Raw genomic sequence first — 27,499 nt, 5'->3', positions numbered from 1 at the left:
TGGCAATGATTCAGCCACCTTATGCTGGCAGAACCCTGTCCCAGATCTCCTCTCCTTCACTTACAGAGATTTCCCCTTTCCCACCACTTAATACCCTCCTTCCCTGCAGCAGTGAACATCTAACAAAACAGAAATGTCCAAATCTCTAATCAAGCCACTCCCATTCTTCACTTTGTTCATGGTACACAGATAAATAACCCTCTGTTCTCCATCCATCCAATTGCAAATTCATTGGAAGAAGTACAATTTCTTTCCTTGGTTTGTTCAGAATCTGCTGTAAACAGGGCTTCCAGCTCTGATTTTTTTTTTTCTTGCCCAATTACTGGATTTATATGAAAGCTGCCTACTCAGAGGCACCGCACTTAAAAGCAACACATGGAACTAAATCTGGCAAAATTGCAACCCATTCAGATCAGGAGAGAACATGTCCTGCAGGAATCTGTGTCACACAACAGTGAAGATAAGAGTAGCCACACAAAACCTCAGGGTGCATCTTGCCCGAGGGAAGGGAAAAGCAAAATGAGCAGGCGATTAAAAGGAAGTGCTCCATTCAGACCCTGCACCCTGCATGTAAAATAAACGAGAGCTGCACACAGAGACTTAGAAAGTATGGCCAGAGGTGCCTGCGTCGACGTGGAGATTCACAGTGGGGAAATAAGAATGACAAGTTGAGCTAAATGCAAACATAGAAATTGTATCAAGTCCAACAGCTTTACTTCATATCTTTCTTTAGTAGATTGCTGATGAAGTCCTTGGCATCATCAGAGATTTCATCAAAAGCCTCATCATCAAAGTCCCACGTTGCTGAGGTAACATTGGCTAGGGTTTCGTTGTCGTTGTCTCCCATGAAAGGAGAAAGTCCGCTGACCCTGGGGATAGAATAGACAGACAGACGGACAGACAGACAGAGTCTCAATTTGCAGATTGTCAGAGGAGCAAACTAAAATCGTGTGTGACATCTCCTATGCTCTGCAGATCTTTATCAGTAAAAGCTCCCTTAAAAAAAAAAAAAAAAAAAAAGAACTCAAAGCTATCTACAGAGAGTCTTATGGGAAGGAAACTAGAATTTGACTGCAAAACTGAAAGGAAAATTTTTGCTGTTTCTTTCTGTTCTCCCAAGACATTTTTGAGAAGAGAACTAGAATTAGGTGAAAGTGGAGCATACTAGTTTGTTAAATGACTTGTCTAGTTCTGCATAAATAATGCGGTAATTTTCACACCAAATTCAGTTGAATAGGTTTTTTTTCTTCTTCTTCCTGGTGCTTTCAAAGTGACTTTGCTGCCTTTACTGTCAAACCAAGGTTTTTTGTATATTTTATTCCATTTACTCCTGCAGAGAGAGCCCAAGAAGAAAGATGCATAATGAAATAATGAAATCCACAGGGCTATTTTGTAAACAAAACCACCCTGAATTATATAGCCAGATAAAACAGTGCTACATCACTGCAGGCTGTAGAGTTATCCAGATGCATCCAAAGGTAATTTGGTCTTTATGTTCTCAATCAGTCATGATGATGCATGAAATGGAAATAATACTCTTTTATAACCTAAGTTGAGCTTCCAAGGCTTTTTACTCAATATAACTGATAAATTGCCAGTGAAAGGCAATTACAGCACATCATGGTGTAATTTTTGCAGAGTATCTTTCTCCAGTTGAGCGTTGTCTTTTATTATACTGTACCTTTGTGCACCCAGATACTTTTGATTCCTGTATATATCACCCTTTCAGTAAAATCTTTCAGGGGAAAGGTTGCTTATTCCTTAGAACTAGAAGTTACTCAGTTTTCCAGGTCTTCTTCCTGGCATGCAATTTACATAATAACCTATTCTTCATGAAATTTTACAGGCTTTATTTGCTTCCTTTGTACAACCACGTTAACCAGTTACAACCACCAGTTACATTTCAACAGTAGTACATTTTTTTAGCATATGGAAAAATAAGTGGAACTTATTAGGGTTCTGAAAATACTATATGGTTATAATACTATAAGAATATCGTGAAGCTACTGAGTATCACAGAACAGACTGGTAGAAAAAGAGATTGGGATCAAATAAAGTGAGTTACTAGATTAATAATATTAGTATAATCTCCTCCTCTGAAGTTACTTTGCTATTCTTTTGGTACTAATTACATTAAAAATCTGATTTTAAATTTGTTCTTAAGGATTTTATTTCTATAAGCAAAGCAGAAACACACACTCTTTGAAGCCTCAGACAAAGCGGATACTAAATCTTTTACCATTTCTGGAAGTTGTGTGCAGTACAGCGGAGTCTAGAATCTCACGTGTATACTTCGGAAATTTGCTTGTAATAATACATGAGATGAAGATAAAAGGTTTGTTTCTTCTCAGACAGAAAGAGGTAAATCAGAACAGAAGGTGCTTGGTGTCTTACTTTCCATTATATGGGGTGCGTTCAAATGCAACAGTGAAGCGTGACGTTATAAATGTATAAGGTGGCATAAACCCATTTATGGACAAACAATAGGCATGAGTTACAGAAGCTGAAAGATTAACATACCAAAAAATGCTCACGTAAAACAATTTTACCACAACTGTTCTCTGACACTTACTTTACTGGAAGAGACAAGGTTTATACCTGATAGCATTGGAGAGTTGGTATAGCTGCGGCACAATGAGAGACTGTTCTGCCCTCATGCACATCAGCCGTCACGGCCAGGTAAATCGTCGAAGCAAAATCTCTGCCCTGGAATCTGTGAAGCACTCCTGCAGGGTCTTAAACATATCTCCACTCCAATATTTAAGCATTTTCCTATTTATGACAATGTCATTGTTCTCTATAATGTTTTAGAAAGTGGAAAAACTCATCCAGACTGCAGTTTTAAGTTTTGGGTTTCAGATACTAATTGCTAAGTTGTCTCTTTTTTGACTATGTAATAAATAAAATAATCTCTCAGCCAATTCAGCGACTCCTAGAAAGGCTTACATTTTGTACAAATGAAGGGTCTGTGAAGTATTTCTTTAGTTCACTGTCAGTATAGGACATGCACATCTTTTCATCCAGTTAAGCTTCCAGAGGACATACTTGGGCAGCCAGAGCAATAACAATCCCGTTTCCCTTCAATACTGGATTGAAGTATGGCAAAGGTGACCTCTGCGTAGTATTACAACAAATAGTACTGTTCAGCTCTTGTGCTACATTAGATAGTATTTTGGCCTATTTCCAGAGATCAAAGCTGCAGTATTGAGAGATCATTTCCATGCTAAAAAGACTGCTACAGGTACAGAGACATTGCTTCATGTGGAAACCCCACCTCTCCACACTCCCATAGAGGCAGTGCTTATTAAAGACATTTAGCTTTCTGGGCAAAAGGATACTGCGTGCCACACACAGCTTTTGAGGGATGAGGATAAATAGAAGGAGATTAGAGAGCAAAAAATCCCTTTGGTTGTTTTGGTTGGCTTTTTTTTTTTTTTTTTTAAATGAATTGCGTGACAGAATTATTGGATAAAATCTTAAATGCTGTGGTAGGATTGACCCATCCAATGCATTTCAATGTATTTGGTAAATTACCAGGTGGGTACCGGTTAAGCCTCTGCTCACTCTGTCATTTCCAAACACCAGTGTAACAGCAATACTCATTCAAAAGTTTCAATGAACCTATTTTTGTATTTCTGAACGTGCTGTTGCAAATTTATAAGGCTAAAATAATTTTCTTTCTCTACCACAGTTTTACACTGTGAATCAGTTGCCTTGTCGTGGAAATACTTGTAACAAGAACTAGATCCTTCTCTATAGTCAGAAAACAAAATCCAGTAACTAGTGTAGATTATAACCAGATTATAACCAGAAATTCTTATCTTTAGCACAGAGTTCACTGACCTAAGTCTTGGTTGTTCATTTCTTAATAGCCATTTAAAGTAATAATGGCCCAGCAACTCTTTTGACAGATTATGGAAACAATTTCTGTTTGGAATGCTGAAGCTAAGTGATAAAGATGAGCTACCACTCCAGAAAATTAATACTGAGCTTACACTGTGAAGTTACTATTAGACAAGCAGCAAGTTGTTTACTGAAAACATTTTTCCAGCTACTTAACCAGGCATCTTCCTGGCATGTTAAGAACCATTTGTTTAGAAGATCTTCCACAGTTTCCACTTCTAAATAAAGAAGAAAGATATTTTATCTTCTAGAAGTTCCTTAACATTTATCGGTTTGTTCTAACAAAGCTCTGAGGACAGATTTAGAAACGTTAAGATCAAAAGGGTCCAATGTGGTCACCGATCTCACTGCCTATGTAAGAAATACCATAGCATTTCACTTGGAAATCTTTGCATTAAGACTGCCACTAATCCAGGAAAGATGAGTTTGCTGCATGTCTCAAAAAGTCAGACTTTGAGCATTCCTCTGCAAGCAGTGCTTGCAGCACCAGCTGATTTGGGCTGATGACACTGAGCTCCTCCTTACAGTCTTTGCATTGCATTAGCAATGAAAAAAAGTAACAGATCTTAGTATGAAAAGTACTATCTGCTTCTGATAAACTTGTGCAGATCATGTCAAATAAGCACATGATAATGCCTGCACCCTGGAGATCATGTAGTAATTTAATTCTTTTACAAGTGAAATAAAACAAATAAATAGTCTCAGGCTACTTTGGGGGCAGGGCAGGGGGGACAAGAACACATGCATCCACTGGAGAAAACCACCTTTTCCTTAGCTGAGGGCTGGCTGACTCAAGCCACACCAGTTGTCTCAAGGAAGAAACAGACCACTGAACCACCATAAAGGAAGACAGGTCATTGCTGTAGCAAGGGTGTTACTCTGTTCTCATCCTTGTTTTACGTGCCCAGTGGATTAATAAGGAATCACAGTTTGCCAGTGCTACTGAACAAATAATTTTGAGCAGTACAGTCATGACATTAAAGCCCTCCTAACTTGCTTTATTGAAAAAACAAGGAGTGCTCTCTCATCTTCATATTAACAAGGCTTAAATTTCTAATATGTCATGGAGCCAAGTGTAAGCCAGCAACGTGAATGTCTTGCCTTATCAAAGTCCCAAGTCAGCACACCCAAAAGATGAACGATGCCAAAAGATCTTTCAACAAACCCAAACTGCCAAACAAGGGAGGAATGACAGCAGTGATGAATAATACAATAGATAAAAAGGAAAGGGAACGTTTGAAGAATCAGGGTGCGTGTTATTAGGAAGGCATTGAAGAAAGAGAGTATACTGCAAGATCAAATACGATATTAAAAAACAGCCTAAGATATAGCATATTAAAAAATTCTTAATTGACAGAGATCAACTACATTGAAAAGAACTAATGGAAAGCAAACAGAGGTTTGAATCAGCCACAGCAAATTCCAGTCAGATTCTATGGTGATGGAAGGAAAAGGGCTATCCACTTTGAACATACCTCCACACAGCACTGAAATTTTAGACTGAAATTTGGTTTGAAATAAAAATAGAATTTAGAAATTGTTTCAGATTACTAAATATTGAAAATGCTGGCTCTCCAAATGGATCATCAGAAAAGAACTAGAAATAGAAACACAACAAACAAATTCACTAATGCCCAGGAGAATAAATGGGACAGAAAGAGCTGGAAAGAATTCAGGAGGCTTAATCTTCGTTAGATAAAGATTATTGTAAATGCAAAAAGAAACATTGAAATAGACATAAATGGAGATGATATACACAAGCTATAATATTTGTGGCCTGTTACTTCAAAGGCAATAGATCAACTTAAGTATGTAGGACAGTACTGTGATGCAGAACAGGACAGAGAGCAAGATAAAAGTGGAAGATAAAGAACTTGAGGTGGAGAACACAAAAAGGGAAATTTAAGGAAGAACAAAGACTGATGAAGAGACAGGACTGAATAAGTTATCCACGAAGATTAAAAGGATGTAATGTGGAGCTTAGAAATGTGGAAAGGGAACCCGTGAGCTGTAGGATGGAATTAAGTCAGTCATGCCGTAAGGAAGACAGATGCAGCATCCCAACAGAGACTGCGGTATCTGTACTTACGCCTGCAAAGCAGAAGGCTAGGAGAGAGGTTTTGCTGCAGGGTTTTGGAGAAGCACTGTCACCCTGTTTCCTACTTGAGATTACATCCCACCCATTTATTCTTCTGCGGGGAAGACCCTTCACCCACAGAGATATCTGCAGTAGCTCCTTGCTAAACCTGGTTTGTATTCATTGTTGTATGGGTCATAATGGAAACACAGTCTCTTTCTAGGCAGGTTACAGGTCTCTCAACCCTCTTGTAATCCTACCTTAAAAGAGTTGTTTTGTCAAGTCCTGCAATAGCATGCTCCCTCTGCTTCACTTCGGACCTGTGAGGTCCACAGCAGCTTTGGGCCATCAGCTGCCTGTAGCAGACCTGCCCTTAAGTCCAGTGGTGCTGCAGTGCTCACCTCTTCTTTCACGGCCGCACTCACCATGTCGGCGGGAGGGGGGACACAAATGCTAAGTTACAAGCACAGTGATGGTATGTGAGACAGACACCAAATGAGTGAGTCTTACACATCGGGCATGAGATTTGGCAGTTCTGAGTTTATAATCAAAACAGGAAAGCAGAGCTACAACTAAAGAGAGATGCAGTTCTCAATGACTTTTATTTGCATTCTGTAATGATGATGTGATGATCCATTTTGGATAATGGCTTATAGTTGTGAGTCTGCAAAAATAGCTGGGCTTTAAGGAAGTGAAGACAGATTAGGAGCCTGTCACTCTGGGGTGGAGAGGGCAAGTCCAAGCGATGACTCACAGATCTTCCCTAACTTCTATTACTTTATTCTTATTGCAAGAAAGACAAACGCTGATTATTACTGTTAGCCATCATTGTGGCAGTAGCTATGCATCAAAAATAAGATTTTTGTTGCGTTTGGGTAATGTAATTTTCCCCTCACGAGGAGTTAAATGAGCTTAAATACACCTTAGCAAACAAGGCATTTCATAATATATTTCACAAGGCATATTGGGTCATCTGAATCAAATGTAACACCACCCCAATCCTATCAGCTGAACATTACAGCAACCAAATATCTTGCTTCAGATGGCACAGAGAAACTGGGAAGAAGTAGTTCTGCCACTGCTGGCAGACCGGTCTTTGGCAAGAGATTTCACCTTTTCTCCATCTGTTTCACCTTCTCCCTTTGCCGTGTCTACTTAGACAACGACGGTGTTCTCCAGCACGTACCGTATCGGAGCAGCAACCCTGGTTGCACGCCTTAGGGGCACACACAACTGCTATCACCGGTTTTTGCCTCGGTTGTCTGACATGTCACTGCCTATGCTGTAAACACACAAAACCTCGTCGTATACTTTGATAACAAATGAGAGCAAAAGACTTCAAACTGCCCAAATGTGCGTGGAACACTGCGGTTTGGTTCCCTAACGTGTCAGAGGCCTCTAGGGGGCAATGCAGCCTCGAGGTAACTGCTGGGTTTTCCATGGCTGGGCAGGCAGCCTGGGATCTCCGTACCGCTCTTCCAGTGCTCCGTAACTCGGGAGGCCTCAAGAAAGCTAGAGAAAGAAATGAATTTGTCATCCGAGTACTGCGTGTGTGGTCTACATTATTTGAGCTACAGAGTGATCCAAACGAGCTTTCAAGATCCAGAAAGAAATGCTGGAAGTGAATGGAAAATAAAGGTCCTGTAAATAAACTGGCAGAGCAAAGCGACCTTGAAGAGTGTAGCATGCTTCACATAAGAAAGAGGAGATAACAGAAATATTCAGAGTCTTTGCTGGGAGTAAGAGAATTGATATAGTAGCTTTTGCACAGGTCAAGAAAGAAAATTATGTTGCTTAGTTTGGAAATGAGAAGAGTATGAGAAAAGTATGGGCTGACAAGCAGAATCACAGAGAGACAGTAAAGATGAGGCAAACAACTGTGCATGCCGGGTGTCAAGGAAGCGGGTAGCCAGAGTGGAAGGGACTCTTAAAAAAGAAAGTGAGTTATTGAAAGAAGCCTTTTAAAAGAATGGGTGCAAAGCAGATCTGCTGTTTACTTACTATTGAAACTGGAGCGAGGGAGAAAGAACCATGCTCCAAACTGAGCTGCTCTTTTCATTTGTTTGTATGGCATCGAATGTGTAAAGTCACAGTTGGAAGAAGATGGCTTGCTGTTCTAGGCATGGAGATCCTATTTCCATACACATTTCTCTAGACCCATTGAAGTTCATAATCATGAGTTATCAAATCACATACAAAGATCAAATCAAATACCGAAATATGTAACCAAGGTCTGCAGCTAACTGTCTTCTAAAATATTTCCATGAGCTTGATCCATGCTGCTTATAAAATGTATTTATCCAGTGGTTTGTGCTTAGTAATAAATTAAAATGCACTGTGAACAGATACGGTAATGCTGGGATACTTCAATCTGTCCCACGAAGGATACAATCTGAATAAGAAGACCCCAAAATTTCACAAAAATTTTCTCTCGGGAATAAAAGAATAGAAATTATCGGTTACTAGTGCATGACCAAACATTTCTCTGTAACATCTGGGAAGGAAAAATAGTTTAAAGTTAATAATAAAATACTGTCACATTGTCTTTTTAAATGAGATGAAGCATTGCTGGTTTATGATGTAAGATATAGAACACTAAATGGCTGAATTTCCAGAACTGCTAGTTCTGCAGTTTACCAATTACACACTTCAGAGAACAGAGAATTTTTATTAAACATGCTGGAGCTGCTAATTAGAATACAAAAGGCCTGAAAATTGGAGAAGAATTCAGAAATTGATGGAAATTTTGTATGTTCAGCAACTGTCAGGATTTCTGTTAAGAATAGGAAAGGTACTCACAAAATGTAGCAGATAACTCCTATACTCCACATATCTGTTTCATATCCAATAGGTTCATAGTTTATAACTTCTGGAGCCACAAACTCAGGTGTCCCAAAGAGAACTTTCAGAGAACCTGCATTTTCTGTGAAGAACGAAAGATAAAACCATTAACTGCTCCATGCAGATTTTTAAAAACAATTATTCTCCAGTAACAGGAAAACCAGTTTTGCCCTCATATTTGTGATTTTGTTGAAGATCCTTATCAGAAAAAAATAAATGATGCCTGAACTGCTATTTTCTTAGCTGATACATGGATAGCAATAAAGGATTATTTATTAAGCATCCTCAAGCACACAGCACTGTACAAGGCACATAGTAAGAAGGTTCCTATTGCAAGGGGTTCCCACAAGACCAAGTCTAAGAAAGAGGAGAACTTTTATTGTGTAATTCAGACTTGGATGTCCTGAAGTACAAAAGTGTTTGAGCCTCCACCACTTTAGCAGTTGCACAAGAGGATTTCAGGATTCTGGTGTTAGAAAGAAGTTGAAGTTTTCACAGAGTATCTAAGATTTATCGGAGCTCAGAGGTCTGCATTTTATGGTAAAGAGAAACAGTAGTGATAAAATTATAATGATAAGAAATAACTATTTTAATCCAAGACATTTTTTATAGTTCAAAGAGGAAAGAAAATTAATACTGGGTTGCATGCCTCTGGAATTTGAAGTGGCACAGGTCAGTGGTGAAACAAGAAAAGCAGATGATGTGCACCTGTCAGATCACTACCTTGGCAGTAAAACTGGGCTTGAGCCTGCTCTCAAAACCACGCTTGCCTACAAGCAAAGTGGTGAAGGGGAACCATGAATGTTTAGTCATCAGCTGCCACTCCAAACTTTTATTCAGCTGGCCTGTAGCACAGGTGTCCTGCATTTGGCTCTACTTAAACACAGTGTGGATGCTTTAAAAATGATCTACAAGGAAGCTAATGCTAGCAATACGAGCTGAAAGAGTGAGGTTATGGGACACACAAACTTGCTCTTCATCTTTCTTGTGCTGACCCACCACTATTGCTCTACTGGAAAATACAGTGATAAAGATGGAATAACAACCCATACAGAACCTTGTAGTGCCAGTTTGTGCTGCCAGTGTGCAACTATGAGTGATATGTCTAACTTTTAGTCATAGTGTGAAACATGGCGCAAGTCATTTAGATAGAAATTATTAGGCAAATCTCAATGGGCTGGCTCATTTTCGTGAAAGCTCATTCTAAATAGGATGGAAAGAAGAAGAAAAGAATAAGCAAGGTCGGGAAAGAAACTAAGGAATAGATTAGGGACTGGGAATAAAAACAATGCCAATAAAAAATTTGTGTTATAAAAGTATAAAAATGTTGGGAAATAAATTGTTTCTGACTTGAAACAGGCTTGGATTTAGGTTGGGAAACTCTTGTCCAGTCTACACATGCGCCTGAGCAATCAGTATTTGCCTTAAGTGAGATTCATTGCATTATGTTTATCTTTTGTGCAAGAGTAGCATCCAGATTAGGCACAGTAGAATGACATAGTGAGGAACTATCCCTCTCCCAAAGAGATTACCATCTAAACAAAACAGATGTGAATGGGAAGAAAAACAGATGTAACAGATTCCAATGCTGCTCCTGTTAAGGTTACCACAAGTACAGAGATTTGCAGCTCTATAATCAAGAGGAAAGCTTAAAAAACCTCAACCAACAGCAGATCAAAGTTTTGACAAGACTACAACAGAAGCTACTTTTCCACAACACGGAATCTTTACAGAATTTTTTTATTTACCAGAACTTCCTCTACCAAGTTTTGCAATATAAATGCTGATCCCAATACTGACTCCACACCTACAGTTACCTCTGTTGAAAGCTGTTAAGCCATTTCATAAAATGTAATCATACACCTAAATTAGTACTCGTTTGAGGTAGGCAAATCCCCAATTTACGAAATGAAAATTGAAGGATATATGGGGTCAGCAACTTGCCTAATGATCGAACAGCATGCTTGAGGCAACTTTTAAGCACCACCACAGTAATTCACTCACAGTCATGCCAGTTTCCCATGTTAAATGCTGTGAAACCCTTTTTGCTCTGCTTAGGTATGCTGATAGTAAATAAATTGTGGAAACCTCATTTTCACATTAGCCCTGCTTTCAGAGACCCCTCAATGCAGAGAGTATCCATTTCTAGAGACAGAAGCAGACAGAAGAATGCCTGGGAGCAGCCCCAGGGAATCACCTAGATCCTCCCATGCAAGTTCACCAACATCAAGATCTTCCTGCCAGATATCTGACTAGCCTTTAAAAAGCACATTCAAAAGCTATTCCACAACATCCCTACACTCACATAACCAGAGCTTTCTTACCCCCAAAAGTAGGATCCTTTCCCTAATACCAATCTAAACTAACTTAGCCTAAAACAAGGGCAATGTCTTCTCCACAGTGGCAATGAGGAGAAATCACCCTTCCTTTTCCAAGCACAAACAGGAAGCCTAAGACCCCATCTTCCCACTTGCCTTCTTTGTAAGGTCAACACCCACTTTTTTTTTTTTCCCAACTGTCCTTATGAAAAATGACTGAAATTTGTCACAAAGAACCTATTTTCTAAAAGCTTCATCATGATCATCCAAATCTCAGTCTCAGATTTTCACATCCAAGTTTGGAGGCTTTTCTGTGCACTGTGTAAACTACCATGAGCCACTGTGTATGCAAAGGGCTGGTGTATGAAATGTGCTGCCCATAGGTCAGAGAAATGTTTTTTTGAAAACATGGCATTTGAGTGCAAGCATACAGGGTGAAACAACTGACACAGCATTTTCTGTGTATAAAAGAAAAAAGAAAAGAATAAGACCTTTTCTATGCAATAATATGTCAAATCTTTACACAGATGTTTACAAGCTTAGTACACATGTAGGATCTGTGTTTGGATATCCCTTAGTTCAGATAGAAAGCTGACAAGCTAGCTGGAAACTGTTGCCGACACTGTGTATAATCAACTGATTAAAAAAAAAATCTTCACAGTACTCAAAAACCATTCTCTTTTCTCCTCAAGAAGTTTATCTTAAACAATTTTCTACATGTGTTCCTCAGCACACCAAAAAAGGTCAGGAAAATATCCAGCTGCAGCTTTGGTATTTCCTGACAGTGTAAGAGAACTAATTAGCTGCAGAAGATGACTGCAGAAGGAGCTGATCCTAATTTCTTTAAAACTGATCAAAACACTGAATATTTAGAGGCATTAGTTTGCACTAGTTACAAAAAGTAAACCTCAGAAGTTGAAGTGCAAAATCAGCCACTGTTCCCTTCAGCAGTCCCTTGGTTGAGCGACTTCTGCTCAGAGTCAGGTCCACAGTACAAGGGCTCCAAGCCCACATCTGTCAAAGCCAAAGTGAATTTGACAGCCAATTTCAAAATCACAAGGCTTGAAGGAACACAAGTGGAGGAAAGTGCCCTCAGTGTACCGCATAAGACAACTGGCAAGAAGAGGGCACTTCGTGAAAAGAATTTTTAGCAATTTTTGTGAGTAAATGAAACAGTAAAAATTGTTTTTTACTTTCGGAAAATGTCTCAACCAAAATCTTACAAATGTCTTCATGATTAACACTGTGCTTTTGCTTTATGGGCATGGAATGGGAGGGCACTTTCTCTTCCTAGGGAAATGCCACACACACCGCGTTACCCAGAACGGCAGGCTGATGAAAGAAACAGCAAGTACCTATAATGTAACTTTGCAAGAATTGGCAATATATTAAGCCAACTGAATGTACAGTATTGTGAAATCAAAATCAGTGTCAGTGCCCATAGCACTCATCCTTCTACATCAAGAAAAGTTATATATAGGTTACAGATTTACTAAATGTGGCATGACTGCAGCAGCTCACAAGGTAGTGTCAGCCGTGCAATATACAGTGATGCCACAAGATTAACAGAAAAATGGAAAAGCTGATGGATATGAGCAGGCTACTGAAAAGATGATCTTCCTTTTTCTAAATGTGGGTTTAACTGTGGTTTCTAGTTAAAAGAGTAGTTGAAGAAATTTCTATAAAAAGGCCATTCTGTGGTTACATTCTATCTCCTGTTGATGAAATCCACTCACTTCAGCAGTAAATGTAGCTTTCAGGCTGACAGCTGGAACATCATGGGATGAAGTCTTTCACACACCTCTGATAACACAAACTTCAGCACTGGAACTTACTTAACAGTTCATCTGTTTCCTCAACAAGAACAAAATCCAGTTCATGCTCCCAGAAAACTATTGGCTCCATACTGGTGAAGGAACACAAATGGCAGCGATCTCTTTTTTTAATGAATGAAATAAATACCTTACCTCTGAGTTCACAGTGTCTGTGTGACCAAGATTCATGTAATACCCTTTTGGAGTTGAATGTCATCTAAAAATCTGAAAAGCAGAGTTCTTTTCCCCTCTTCATTCAACGTACCATTTTTGGTTTGGTTTAGTAAAATTATATTCTTGGGTATGCAGTAGTCTTTTAGTTAAGTGTCAAAAGAAGGAGAAGGAGCAGCATGTAGGCAGATAACAAAACCCAGAAGGTTGTAGTTCCAAACTGTACTCTTACAAAAATCATTGTTCTAATTTTTAATAAGTATTAAATACAATTTTGTTTAAAGAGGGAAGGCAAAAATTACAACTAAGAATCTAGCTCTGGGCCTTTTAATATAGAGAATAGCAATTCCTGAGTTGTCCCAATCAATTCAATGACAGAAGAACCGCAAACCTCAGCTCTCCCGGTATAACAGGTTCATAAAGTATTTTAGCTCCTTTTAATTCCTAGAATGATTTTTTTTCTCTTGTGAAAATACGAGATTAAAGAAGATCAGTGTGTGATGTCGGTATTGTTTAACACTAACAAACACAACTGGAGGGCAGCTTTTTAGAGCTGAATTAACACTGAGCAAAATGAAGACAACAACTCTCCAAGATCTTTGGCTTTCAGATTGCAGAGTATGTTGGAAAGCTTAGTCCAAAACGTATGATGGGAAGGAGCTGAAAACAGCTTAGGAAGAGGAGGAACTTGTCAAATGGAACTTTTTTTTCCTCAATCCCATTGTTTTATTTTTAAGTAGTGCTATTATATTAATAATTTTGAACATGACCAAAACACAGGTCTTTATGGAACTCCTCCCATGGTTAACATGTACAACAATATGCTGCTGTTTAGGATATGATAAATGATAAAACTAATGGGAAAGTGTAAATTTAATGTAATTATCCATATTTGAAAGTCTTTTAGAACATCCCCTTCACTCTTGCTGTTATAAAAGTTTCAAGGATTTGTAGTATTCCTGAAGATCAAGGTTTTTTTCTTTTTTTTTTTTACAGTTAGAGAGTTAGCGTTCTGTGGTTTCCTGTAGTTTGTTAACATTACTAACTACAGTGTATTTTACCTTGTAGTCTGCAGGGATACTCTGTCCATAGAAACAGATAGGTAGATTGTATACATTTCACTGCAAACTCCTCTGAAAGATGAGGTGCCCTACTCTCACTCTTAAATGTCTTATTTTCCCCTTTTCTATTTTTTCCCCAAACCAGGACTATTTATATGAAACATGTCTCTTTACTCTTTATACATGAAATAATATAACAGTAAGTATGAATTACCACCTGTCCTGCCCTTTTCCCCATGTCATACTGAAATAGGCAGAAAAGTCATTACCTAATCTTCTTGCAAGTCCAAAGTCAATGAGTTTGATACTTGTACCAGTCTTGTTGACACACATAATATTTTCTGGCTTCAAATCCAAGTGGACAATACCCTGCTTATGGATGTACTGAACTCCTTCTGAAATCTGCTTCATGTATTTAATGCACTCTCTCTCTGTCAGTTCAAAGTCTTCATCAATGATTCGTTCAAAGAGTTCTCCTCCAGAAACCCTATGAAAGACAGAATAAAAAGAGGACTTCTGTAGCTTTTTTCATTTGGGGAGTAATCAAAATAGATCCTTTACACAAGTAGAGATAGTTCAAACTTGCAATAGTCACTTCAGGATGCAATCTGTGTTTTGTAGTGGCATTTTCCATACAAGGATCACACAGTAAGAATCACTTCTTGTATGTGGTATAGATCAATAGGTTTTTCCATTCTGAACGTCTTTCCCAGGTTAGGACTGTGAAACACTCACACCGTTATCCCAGGCGATAGGGATGTAGCTGGATTTACATCCTGCTTTTAGGATTCAGCCACCTGCACCTGGCAGTAAAGCGTGTGTGCCATGTGATTGTCACCGCACTGATGTGTTTATAACACTGCTCCAGACTCTGAGCTCATGTTTCTCCCTGCTTCCTTCCCTCCTATGCTCCATCACTACACAAGCGCAGATAACATGATTTAGAAATAAACTAAAATACATGGGATGGGTCCCAGGAAAAGAGGACAAAACTTCTAGTAGATGAGCAAAAATTTGGGAAGAAGAGAGACTGAGAGTGACAAAGAAGGAAGAACTGGCTGAAGAATGGCTGAAGAAGGAAGAATTGAAATTATATGGTTAATTGGAATGCAAAGCTCAAAGTGTAAATTACCGATGCAAGTGAGCTCAGAGGGAATTTCCTCCTTAGCTGTGACAGGACAAGGGTATAACTCACAACTCTTTCAGTGCTGGTATTTTTAGCTGAGCCATCATCACACTCCTTGTAGGTCAATTCCATTTTTATGCTTATTTAAGATGTGAAATAATTGGACTTTCCAGGGTAGAATCTCCTGGATTGAACTGTTTATGGAACTAAAGTGGGACATTTTAAACCTAGATTTAATAAAGCAAAATGTAAGTTGTGGTTTGGTTTGGTTGTTTTTTTTTTTAAACTCTGAGTAATCACTCAACTGGTTTATCTGCTTACGTCCAAAGATGGGAAATACTTTTCTTGTATACGGTGGGTGAGTGGCCCATACAGAAAGGAGCAAATGGTGATGAGCAGCTTTGCTTTTAGAAATCTGTTCTAAATTAAATGCTCCATGGTCTTCATCTGACTTAATATCTTGCAGCAGTCATGCTTATTGCCAAATGTAACTGCAGATTTCAGTTACAGAAAGAAAACACACAACTGAAAACTGGCCTTGCAGTGTTTGCAGGTTGTCAGATATATGATTATATCCCTTGTGTACTAAACCGAAATTGAAACATCTGGAGTTCTGGACACATTTGTTGCTTTGGCTATAAGATTTCAGAAAATATATAATTAGAAATGCTACTGCAGTTTCCTATTAACATGAAAATGGTAAGAATAGAATAAGCTTGCAAACTGAGAGGTTACATTGGTTTATAGCACATTTGTAACATAAAGCTAATAATATGGCTACAGCTGTTGAATAAACAGCTCTGCTAAGTCGCGGATCTAGTATTTTGTTACTTCAGTAAGACATTAACCAGCATGGAGATGTATATGAAAACATCTGCATGCAAAATGTTTGTATCTGGAGCACTCTGCAATTCCAAAGGATAACCATCGTAATACTAAAAAGTACCCGTTGGTTTTTGACTATTTAACACAGAAAATGACAACTTATTTTTACTATAAAAGTGCCATACTTTTTAGATCCCTAAAGTGCAAAATTTTCAGAAATAGTACCATTGTCTCAAGCACCACTTTTTAGCCTTTTATTTGGAAATTAACTACTGTTAATACATCTACATGCTGTTTTTACCCTGGGACCTCTAGACACTCTGGTAACATCATTAGATTAAATTGTGATTGCATTTATAGAATGCATATTTTTGCATTTATGTCTTATACCAGATCCAGTTTAATTTTTGGCAGGTTAGGAAGCTGAATTGAACCAATGCAGATTAGATATGTATACACAGAAGGAGAAGTTGGCTTTCTTCAAACAGTCACAGATAGTTCCGAATCTAAATCTCTCATTCTTTTCCTGATTCTCCTCTTTTCAATCTTCTCTAGATGAGGTCACAGGAGAAAATATTCATGTCTACAGAGTCACAAAATACACATTTTAAAAATATTTTATTATAAGGTTTTGATCATGGAAGAACAGTGAGAAGAATCTACCTTGGAGTTGCCCAGGCAAATACTCAACTGCATTTTAATAAAACTCCCTTAGAAAAAAAAGAGAAAACCTCAGTGATTTGTGCTGACTTAAATCACACCAAATGAATGGAGTTTACTGCTGAAATTTTGTTTTAATAATCTTAATTTGCAATACAATAATCTGATCTATGTCAAAATAAACTGACTATCTGAAGTATGTAAAAACTTTAAGGCACTTAGCTCCCAGTACTGAATGCCATTCACAACATGCTACTATTTTTCTGATATTCTTTTCCCACTGAGATGCTTATCATGGAACGAGTACATCGCTATATTTGAAAAGGAAATGCCTGAGATTTGCCCCTGACTTCCAGCAAACAGTAGATGGGAGTTTCCAGGGAAGAGCACATCAAGTGATTGAATCATTATAGTGTTTGATTTTAAATGAATGATAAAAAATTCTAAATGTCTTATAAATATGAAATCAAACCATATAAAATAGTGGCATGGCAAATATTAAAAGGAGAGAGAGGGTGAAGTTCAAAAAGTTATAAGAAAAATATGGGAATAAAATTAAAGTAAAAAATTTAGGATGATTATCAGGAAGAAAAATCCAAAGCTGCTCCTCATCAATACTTCCAATCTGAATGGAGCAGGAGCTGCTAAATTCCAGTCACTGCGAAAATCTGGTTTGAAAGGAGACTGATGGCAGGTGAGCTTGATTTATTTGAAATCCACGCATTTAGACTCTGATGAGAATAAAGAGAACAGCTTGGACACTAAGAATTTTGGAAGGTATTTCCCACAACTTCTTCGATACGCAAAGAAACATTAACTTAACAGCTAAACCAGAAATGATCCATCAGCATCTCTCTAGCAATACAGGTGCGGTTGCCACGCTGGGACTGTGTCAGCTGGGTAACGTGTGGCAGCACAGAGGCTCCCAAGTCACCTGCCACGCAGGTGTCACACAAGCAGCTCACTGCCCAGACCTGCTCCAGCGCAAGGACAGACTGCTACTGCCTGCCTGCGCGCTGCTTTAAGAACCCCTCCTCCTATGGCTCTCGACACTCTGGAGATTTCAGTGGAGGGGTTCAAAAGCCTGAAAAGGTGGCCACCCCAAACTAAAATCACATCTTAATTAGACTGGTTAGTGAAACTACTTTGAATTTGATCGCACTTTTCTATATTTTTAAAAAGTAAACCCCCTTTGTTGGCAGGGGGGAACTAATGGAGTGTAAAGCCATATGCTATTCAAAACTCTTTATACATTTCCGTATTTTCCATTAGGTCTGCCAGCTCCCCATTCCAAGCTAAGTAGGGCTCCCTTGCCTTACCGTCATCAGCTTGCTCAGCTGTTGAATCTGAAAATAAAAACGCCTTCTTGCACAGAAGTTCCAAGGCTGAATAATGGAGATCCAGTCTCTCAAATATGCTAGTGCAATAGTAGTTTGCACATAATCTAGGCAAGCGCCAAGCAAGCAAAACAGACATATAGTCTCTTTTGCTTCTAACAATTTATATCTTATTTAGCACTTCCAGCCAGCAAAAAAAATGCTGCTTCTTGCAGCAGACAGCACATGAGGTAGATGTGGCAGCAGAACAAGTGACTGATGTAACTTTTTGGGAAAAACATCAGCACAGATCAGGATTTCATTTTCTTTCCAGCTGCTACTGCCACAAGTATGGGATTCACACTAAGCAGGTGCGTTATGGCTGATGTAAACATTGGTCATGTTGGTCAATATTTTTTTTGAAGTCTGACCATTACTTTCCTTCCCATGCTGTGCAGATTCTTTTCTTATAATGAATTCTGGTGCAACAAGACAGCAACACAGGCTATCTTCAAATTCAGCTTTACTTAATTGTATAGCTTTGGACGAAGAGTGCAATGACTTTCAAGTAAAGGAGAAATTCCCTTCTACAACTGCTACACCTGGACCATCATGGAGAATCTTGTGTATTGACATTAAGGGCAGATCAATTAATGTTTAATTAGCTTTTTGGGGGGAAACAGTCAGTGTAACCAATCTTTCTGCATCTACTGGTCTAGATTTAGAACATTCACTGGGTTCACCTGTGGAGATTTTTTAGACAGCACTCTCTTATTATAAATAAATGTCTTGCAATCAGAGTATTTATGTTGTTGCAGGAAAAACACATCAGACTAGTCCTTTAAGGACTTTTAAAAATATAAAAACTGGATATAGCACTTGATGAAAACTAAAGTGTTCCCAATACCTCTTGGGTACTATAAATTTGCCTGGGTGAATTTTTTAATGGAAATTCAACTGTTTTGTTAGAGTGTAGCTTAGATGTTTGCACTCTCAAGCATATCTTTCTCTCTTACTATCTGTTGTGCACCAACATTCAATTCTCTGCAAGAGACAGCTAATCAGTGTTTAAGTGAAATTTGACACAAGCTTCTTCGATACATGTTTAGAACTGCCTAAAGAAAAAAATATTTTTTCTCCCCTGTAAACATGGTTTTGGTTCTAAATGCAAGCCCAAATTGCAGCTAACTTTTTTTCTCTCCCCTCCCAAGCTGGCAATAAAAGAGTGAGCTGCAGAAAAACACCACATGTACTTGATTAAAAACAAACAAACTAGACAATAAAGACTGTAACACATCTTCACTGATTTTTAAGAGATACAACACAGATTCATTTACAGAGTTTAAAGAAGTTGGATAAATAATTGGAAAAACTTGGCAGATGCGAAAACCATCCAAACCCTGCAGATCCTGAAGCTTTTGACAGTCCCATGTCTGGGTAAGTTGCTACTTTTGTATGCACAATTATTTTCAACATTATTAGCTTTGTTAGTGTGATCTGCTTTATACTTACATTTCCAAGACCATAACGATGTTGGCTTTTTCTTCAAAGGCATCTACACATTGGACAAGTTTTGGATGATGTAGACAGTTCATGATGCTGATTTCATCCCTTATGTTCTCTTTTTCTTTAGCAGAGTATGCTTTGAAAAATTTTCCTGCCCAAACTTTTCCAGTCTTCTTTTCAACAAGCCTAAAGACTTGTCCAAATTTCCCCCTGAAAATATATAACTATTTCCATAAAATGTTTTTGCAGTGTATGGGCCACCATGAATAGCAACATTTGACTAAATATTCCAAGCTCAACCGCTCCATTCTGAAATAAAAATGTCTTCATATCAAGTACTGTTCTGTACTGATTTTGTGTAGACTAATCTGCAAGAACTTTTGCACAAATACCACATTTAGAATACCCCGCTATTCCAATTAGCAAGTTTTATATAAGAAGATTCAAAAAATGGACTCCTACCAGGCTTTAATTCATGTGGCTCAAGTTCCTCTGCACACAGTTTTCTATAGGTCATACACCTCTGAAGGGGCAGCAGATAGGAGACATCTCAGGTATAGGATATAGGTGAAATCAGAACCTGAATGCTAGAGGCTTCAGTACTGTTATTTTGCATGGCTGCATTTGTACAATTCTACCTCTGTGATACACTTATCAAGATTTGTTAATGGCAGCATACAGGATCCCCTGGCCTTCAGCACCACCAGCAGCACAAATTGCTGAAAGATTATCATGGCACGCAATTCACATAGCCACGAGTTTGAGCACTGAGAAACACAGCCAGGCTAATCACTGACCTTCACTGAGCAATACTATTAATGCTCTTGGGATTATGACCACTGTCAACAGAGATTCTAGCCCATGGGCAGGATAATCTTATTACCACTAATGGATATAATGGAAATGCAAGTACACAATGTGTACCTTTTTTTCAGCTAGCTTTTAGAACACTGAACAACGAATGAATCCTCTAGCTTATTCATTTGCGGGCTCCATTTTCCTTGCCAGAAATGCATGTAGTGCCTATTTAAAATCATCAATTAATAGGAATAAAGGATCTTTATGGAGTGGAGGCCAACATATGTTAAAATCTATTTTTACTGCTACAGAGGAGCCCAGCTGGAATGTTGAAAGTGCAAGACACTGTCAAAGAATGAATGCACATGATCTTTATAATTGACTGGTAGCCTTGAAAACTCCAAGTCTTCAAAAGCAAAATATAGTACTTACGATCCCAGTCTTTCTTCAATATTATAGACATCTGAAACTTTTTGTTCAGTGTTGATAGTGACCGTCCGATAGTTGACCTCTGTTTCTTTCCCTTCTACAAATAAGTATTAAGGACCATGATTAAAACCTCCATAAAACATGAATTAAAAACACAGATTTGCATTTGTCCTGATTAAAATATGAACTTCTTACCATCATCAGATAGTTCCACTTCATCCTCTTTAAGCTCTATGATGAAAATAAAAAGACATGAAAAACTTATTATATAGGATATGGTACTTACACAAGCTGGTCAAATTATTCACAGTAACATGGGCAACTGGTAGACCCTATGGCTACGCAGCGAAAAGCAGTCAGGGAGTTTGTGCATTAGCTTCATAATTAAAATCTCTTCACTACTTCTGCGTGACTATTGACTACACAATCACAATCTGGTCACCATTTCTTAATAAATCAAGTTCATGGGTTTTGTAATACTTATGCATTGCACCTGCCTACTAGAAATATCAGCATACTGAATCAGTTCAAAGCCATCTAATAAATAGCTTTAGGAATGCCTTAGTGAAATAGAAAATAAATTGAAATTATTAAAATCAATAACAACACTTCTGGTTCAGTGACAAATACTTTCTGGCTTGCCTATGCATTTTTTTTTGATTGCAAAGCCAAAAGTAAAGCAATTTGTACATGAAAAAATTTCTTGCAAAGCATCCAGACAAATTTTTCAGACTCAAGATGACTAGAAAATTTGGACAGCATGCACTTTCCTGAGCATGGCTGAATTTTGAAATCATCGAGGTCCAAATGGAGTCTCAGTTCTGCATGCATACTCAAAGGCAAGCAGTGATGTTGGCAAGCCCAGTGACGTAAGACAGAGTAAAAGCTGGCCCAAATGTCTTGATTTTAATTTTTAATTTTCATGTGCATGAACTGTCAGTAGCACCACTTTTTTTGTTCCCTATGTTGCCTGCAGGTATGAGGGGAAAGAGGTTGTAGCTGGAATGTTGTTATATCTTGCTTACACTGCTTGGGCTTGCTCCTAAGACCTGTGGCTATGACCAGTAATTTGAGAAACTGTAAAGGCAGTTGCACAGTGACCTGTATAATTCTCCCTTTAGCTGCTGAAGCTGCACCTTGCCATCATAGAGTGCAAGCCTAACCAACTGATTTATCCCCACTGTGTCAACAGATTTATGTTATGAAACTTTAGTGCGGTACTCTGGATGCTGTTAGGTGTTTTAGAGTATGGAGTTATATGCAGCGGATGAGAAGAAAACAACAGAAAAAAAAGGGTGCAGGGTGAGCAGATAGCTGGTCTGATGCATGGGCATCACCTTTTCACATCCAACACATAACACTGCATCTGTACTCTGGTAGTAAAGCAAATCAAGTAGATATAATCTGTCACTAAAGCCCTTCTCTCTTTTTTCTGGATTTGCAACCCTTGTATGTCCCAGCACAGACTAGCTGGTTTGCACCGATTTACCAGAAGAGCAGGGAGGGAAGCGAGCCCTCCCCACTCAGGGTTAGCTGTCCTCAGATCTTCCTCAGCTAGAAACCACACTTGCATAGAGCACATCATATTTTCCTCCCCTTTTAAGGGCTGCATAAGGGAGCTGATCCCATCCACGCTGCCAGGAGTTAATGTCTGCCAAATACTGATTAGACCAAGAAGTTAGTTCCCGGTTCTGCAGTGACACTATATTGAAGCCATGAACTAGAAACATTTTGGTCCACCAGTGGAAGCCTAAATTAGACAGGCAGAACATATCTGAGCTTGGTAAGGGCTGAGTAGCTGTGCTAAAACTTTTTTCAGAACTGAGTCAACGGTACCAAATTTTCCTCAAACATGGCAATACCTACTTTAATCTGTTGTGACTTACAACCTTATTTTAGTAGCTGTTTTCTTTAAATGCACAGTGAAAAGTTAGCCATGCCTTTCTTCACTAAGATTATATTAAGATTGCTAATATGCACTGGCCACCTCAGTATGAAAACCAGTAATCAGTCTTTCTGGCAGCAACGGAAAATCCCTATTTACTCAGCTAAGTGTTTACGTAGATGGCAGCTTAAAGTCCTGACTTTGAGAGGTGCTGCACACATGCATTTTCTACTGCCTTTAATTAAAGCACCAGTTATATTCACAAACTTTATATGACTTGCCCTTTCTCCATGCTAGCTGCAGTATCAAGAATTGAAATCAAGAAGCCCTGGCACTGAGAGCACCCTGGCATTGACAACCCACCCTCCTGCAAACAGAAAACATTTTCTTTTCACTCAAAACAACTTTTGTTTGTTTGTTTGTTTGTTTTTAATATGTATCACAATAATTCATACACTTTCTAGGCTTTTTGTATTAAATCTATGTAAGAAAACTCTCAGGCTTAAAAAGAAAAATAGCTTCTTTGCTTTGGTCCAGTACAAGTAGTGCTTGCTCTAGGAAAAACAAATATAGGGAAGAGTCAGGTCCCCAACTCTAAGAGGAGTTTGTCCTGCAACTAAAGAAAGAGGGCATTCAAACACAGGGAATTTTATTATGAAGAGCCAATGCCGTCTAGCTTTCTTTCAATTTATTGCTACTCTTAATGTTATTTGCCCCCGCTTTGAAAAGAAGCTGCATCTTGATTTAGGTCAGGTTTTAAATCTTTAAAATAGAGGAAAGTAATTTCTCAGAATGCATCCAGTTTAACACTTGAAGAGAAATATGATTTACTTTTGTTTGGAAATGTCTGTTGAGAGGCTTAAACAGTTGTGTGATGCTGCACCACTTTGCTATCATTTTGTCTTGCTGTGGCAATAAAAGATAACATCACAAGGGTTATGTGAGAGTCTTAAAACTCCAAAGCCCTGCATACATAAGTAAGGAGGGAGAGATGATAGAACACACAGTCCACTCCTCAAAGACAGGAAAAATGGCAAAATACATTATTCCTGGTCTGGGCTTTTCAGTGTGGTATGACTATCAGAGTGATCCTTGCACAGTAGGTAGATGTGGGCATGCACAAAAATGTGCATTCAATATCTGTTTTTAAAAAATAATGCTGATTTGTGTATGTGTTTAAAATTTTGGTACCAGTTTCCAAAAAATTCCCAAAATGTTCCAGCTCTTCCCATTAGTCCTTTGAGAAGATCTTAAGCAAAAAATAAGAGGCAAAAGATACTGAAAAATATTTTTACAAGTACATGCAACTGTAATCAAAACCCCTAAAAAATATTTTTAACACCCATAATGCTGCAAAACCAACATGCTAAGTAGGATAGCCTTGAATTCACAAGATTGGTGTACTACTGGCAAGAGGATTGAGGTGCTCTACCATGCTGGGATTTGAAGCATGGAAACTACAACTAGGTATGAGAGGCTAATTCAGTTTCGGCTGCATATTCAGTGCTTGGCGAGCAGCAAGCACATTTACTTTTTCCAAAAGCAAATTTGGGATAGTGTTTATGGCTTGTTTTTCCATGGTGTGTCCAGTGTAAACGGTAATGATTCCATCAGTATGTTTCAGGTAAGTCACCAAGCATCATTTTCCAGCTGGGCATGGTCTGAATGTGTAACTTATGTGTGAAAGGTTTCATCTCCCATTACCTGTGCACTGAACTAGAGAAGTCTGTCAGCCAGCACTCACACCGTAAGCCAGAAGTCACATTATTGGTTGCTTTCACAAGGCAGGGTTGTGAGATCCCTGAAGCCAAGTTTCCACACCGGATGCATGCAAAACTTACATGCTCAGACACCCACATGAAGTCTGTGAAGGGACTTCAGCACTCTTACAGCCAGCATAAGCATTCATTGCACAGAGGCACATGTGAAGGAGTGTGTACAGCTGCCTGGCCTCACTGGAGAACTGTTAAGATAGAGTTTAATTGAATTCAGATTTTTTTTTTTTCCTCTTAAAAACTAACCTTCTTGTTTCTCTCCAACTTTTACCAGCTCAGATTCTTGACTGGGCTCACTGATGCCATACACGTTAGCTGCTCGCACACGGAATTTGTACTCCCGGTCAGCCTGCAGGTCCTGCACATTGAAAGAGGTGCTGCGGCAAGTAGTGAGATCTGTCCATTTGTTATCCACTGAGTTCCAGATCTCCACAGTGTAGGACTGCACCGCGCTTCCACCATCATAAGAGGAGCCATACCACGAGAGAGTGAGGGAGGAACTCCGTATGTCTGATGCACAAGGTGTTCCGGCAGGTGGGTCTGGTTTATCTGCAAAAACATACGCAAAGCACATTAGATGAAATCATGAGGGTAAGAGGGTAGGACTTCCATTAGGGTATAACTGGCCCTAGCTAACAGCCTTTTTCTTTCCATGCCATAGCTCTGCTTCAGAGGTTTGTACTACAGGGAGAAGGAACAACCGCAGCACAGACAGACATACCTGAATTAGCTAACCTAGATGCCAATCCCACATGGGCCTCAGCATGGGTTGTTCAGTTCCCTGGGCATCTTGCTAAGCCATGCTGAAGCCTAATGCCCTTCACAGCTATCATTAGGGAAACTATGGAGACTAAAACCAGTCACAGCTATGCCTGCAAGTACTGAAATCAAATCTCCCACGATAGTGCAGACCACTCCTTTGTGAACTTCCTTAGAGGTTTACCTCTGTAACAGTCATCATAGCTGTGATGCTCTTTCTCCAGCTCCCTTCATCTGCTTCCATACTTCAGGACCACTGCTGACCTTTCACAGCCTCAGAATGTGCCACTCATCCAATATTAGCTGGGCAGCAGAGATAATAAAACCAGTTTGTTGGCACAGAAACACAGATCTTGAAGGGTGATAACTTTGTCTGCTAACAATTTAGTGAACAACTTTGCCTATGTGCAGTTTTTGGAAGCCTAGTGCACTTTTTGGTAAAAAGGAATTCAGCTTAGAATACATCATTTAAATATTGAGATTTTTTTAATCTCATATGCATTTTGGAAATTGTTGGGGAGGTGGAAGATAGAAATTTCTAACTGTTTTTCCTCAGTTAGGGGCTTGCTCCCGCAGTCCTTATTTGCATGAATAGGCCCAGTATCACCAGAACCTGGTGTGCAGATGAGCAGCCAACTATGCAAACATCCCATACAATGCAAAAACTCTGCAGTTATATGACTTTTTCAAAATGAAGTTTAATGATTACATAGTTATTGAAATGAATGTTTTCCTAAGACAGAAAAATGTTGACTTTAAAAAAAAATATTACTGATTAAGAAAATAATTATGGAAGTTAAGCACTTCAAAAGACTTTAAAGGGAACAATTATCTTCCTTGGGAATAATCCCCTAGGAAGTAATCTAGCAAAACCTACAAAATAATTATGATGTTGATCTGGATGAACTAGTGGCCAAAGGTTGAATGAGAAATCAAAGGATGGGATAAAATGACAGAAGATTAAAAGAAAAAGATGGAAAGTGTGAGATGCTACAAACAGTGGTTACACTGGACATGGGCTGATACAATCCTGCCCCATTTTGCTGGTTAAAACTGTTAATGGACATTATCACTTTCTCCTTAAGAAAGCCAGAGCTGGCAAACCAGCCAAAAAATACAGCCACTTTCTCAGCAATAAAAACATCCAAATGCTGGGGAAAACTGCCATGGACTTTGATCAAAGCCTTACTGTGGTAGACTATATCAGTTACCCCTCCATACTCAAATTATCATTCCTGGGAAAATCACTGAGCAGACAGAAATAGCTACAGGTTGCCACAAATATGTCTTCAGTTCTTGGACAGAAGGACCTCTCCTCTGACTGCTGTGGTTTTACTCATAAAGAGGGAAAATGGGGTAGTCTAATCGGATCAAGACAGTTAAATATCAGTTCACTCTTTGGAAGAGTGCAAGTTCTATTGACCAATGATTTCCCTGCAAATACTTTTGTAATTCCTTTTAGTTCAGTTGTGATGGAAAATCCATCTCCCTCCACAACTTAAACATATTAGAAGATCTATAAATAGAACTTGTTAAGTATGAGGGAAAAGACTGGGAGGGAGGAAGGGAGATGGACACCACGGGTTTGCCGCTGCATTCGGCATGAGAATGCCCGGGCAGAAGAAGAGACTGCCAGAATTTAGGTTATCTCTATTCATTTTGGCAACACTTAAAACATCATTCCACTAGGAGTCATCGTTATACAGTACATCTCTTGTTAAACACAAACACCAGAGACCAGATGTCCTTAACCTCTGGAATGGCTTATTGCCCTGCTTAGTTGTCACATTTTACTCACCTCATTTTCTGGCAGGATAAAGGGGACTATTAACAGGCATGAACTTATAGTGTAGATATAATGAACTGAATCACAGAGAAGCTAAATGACTTGTCCAAGATTAGAAAGAGAGATTGTAGCAAAGACGAGAACTGAATCTTGATCTCCTGGTGCCCAAACCCCAGCATCCCTCTTCCCTGTACTAGTCCTGCCCCAGCCTCCTTGAAGCTGCAAGAAGTGAGAATTCAATGCTCACACCATTCGCAATATCAGAACCCTTGTACAATGCTATAGCAGCCACCAGAAGCTGGTTGTGTGGCACACATGGATTGTATGATTTTTAGTCAAACAGCAGGGATAGCCATCTTCTTTTCACTACAACTTACTATCCACGCAGACCTTGTAGGGAATGATGCTACCTCTGTCCTCTTCAAAATCTGTACAGAAGAATATTCAGC

At 38.9% G+C, this 27,499-nt stretch overlaps 1 protein-coding gene across 11 annotated transcripts in view; it reads right to left on the bottom strand.

Annotated features, from left to right (window-relative positions):
• The window catches only part of MYLK (myosin light chain kinase), a 221,661-nt gene that overhangs the window by 5,989 nt on the left and 188,173 nt on the right, over window positions 1–27,499 (bottom strand). For all 11 annotated transcript variants that reach the window (XM_069780952.1, XM_069780949.1, XM_069780950.1 and 8 more), the window contains 7 exons: window positions 24,752–25,054; window positions 21,041–21,076; window positions 20,849–20,942; window positions 19,625–19,828; window positions 14,455–14,672; window positions 8,780–8,903; window positions 717–869 (listed from right to left, as the gene is read on the bottom strand). In XM_069780952.1, coding sequence (XP_069637053.1) covers window positions 717–869; window positions 8,780–8,903; window positions 14,455–14,672; window positions 19,625–19,828; window positions 20,849–20,942; window positions 21,041–21,076; window positions 24,752–25,054 — 1,132 coding nt within the window. The remainder of the gene's footprint in view (window positions 1–716; window positions 870–8,779; window positions 8,904–14,454; window positions 14,673–19,624; window positions 19,829–20,848; window positions 20,943–21,040; window positions 21,077–24,751; window positions 25,055–27,499) is intronic.

This window comes from Haliaeetus albicilla, chromosome 4 (genome assembly GCF_947461875.1).
Source record: "Haliaeetus albicilla chromosome 4, bHalAlb1.1, whole genome shotgun sequence".
NCBI lineage: Eukaryota > Metazoa > Chordata > Aves > Accipitriformes > Accipitridae > Haliaeetus > Haliaeetus albicilla.
The sequence above is the reverse complement of the archived record's forward strand: the minus strand, read 5'-3'. Positions and strand labels throughout refer to the sequence as shown.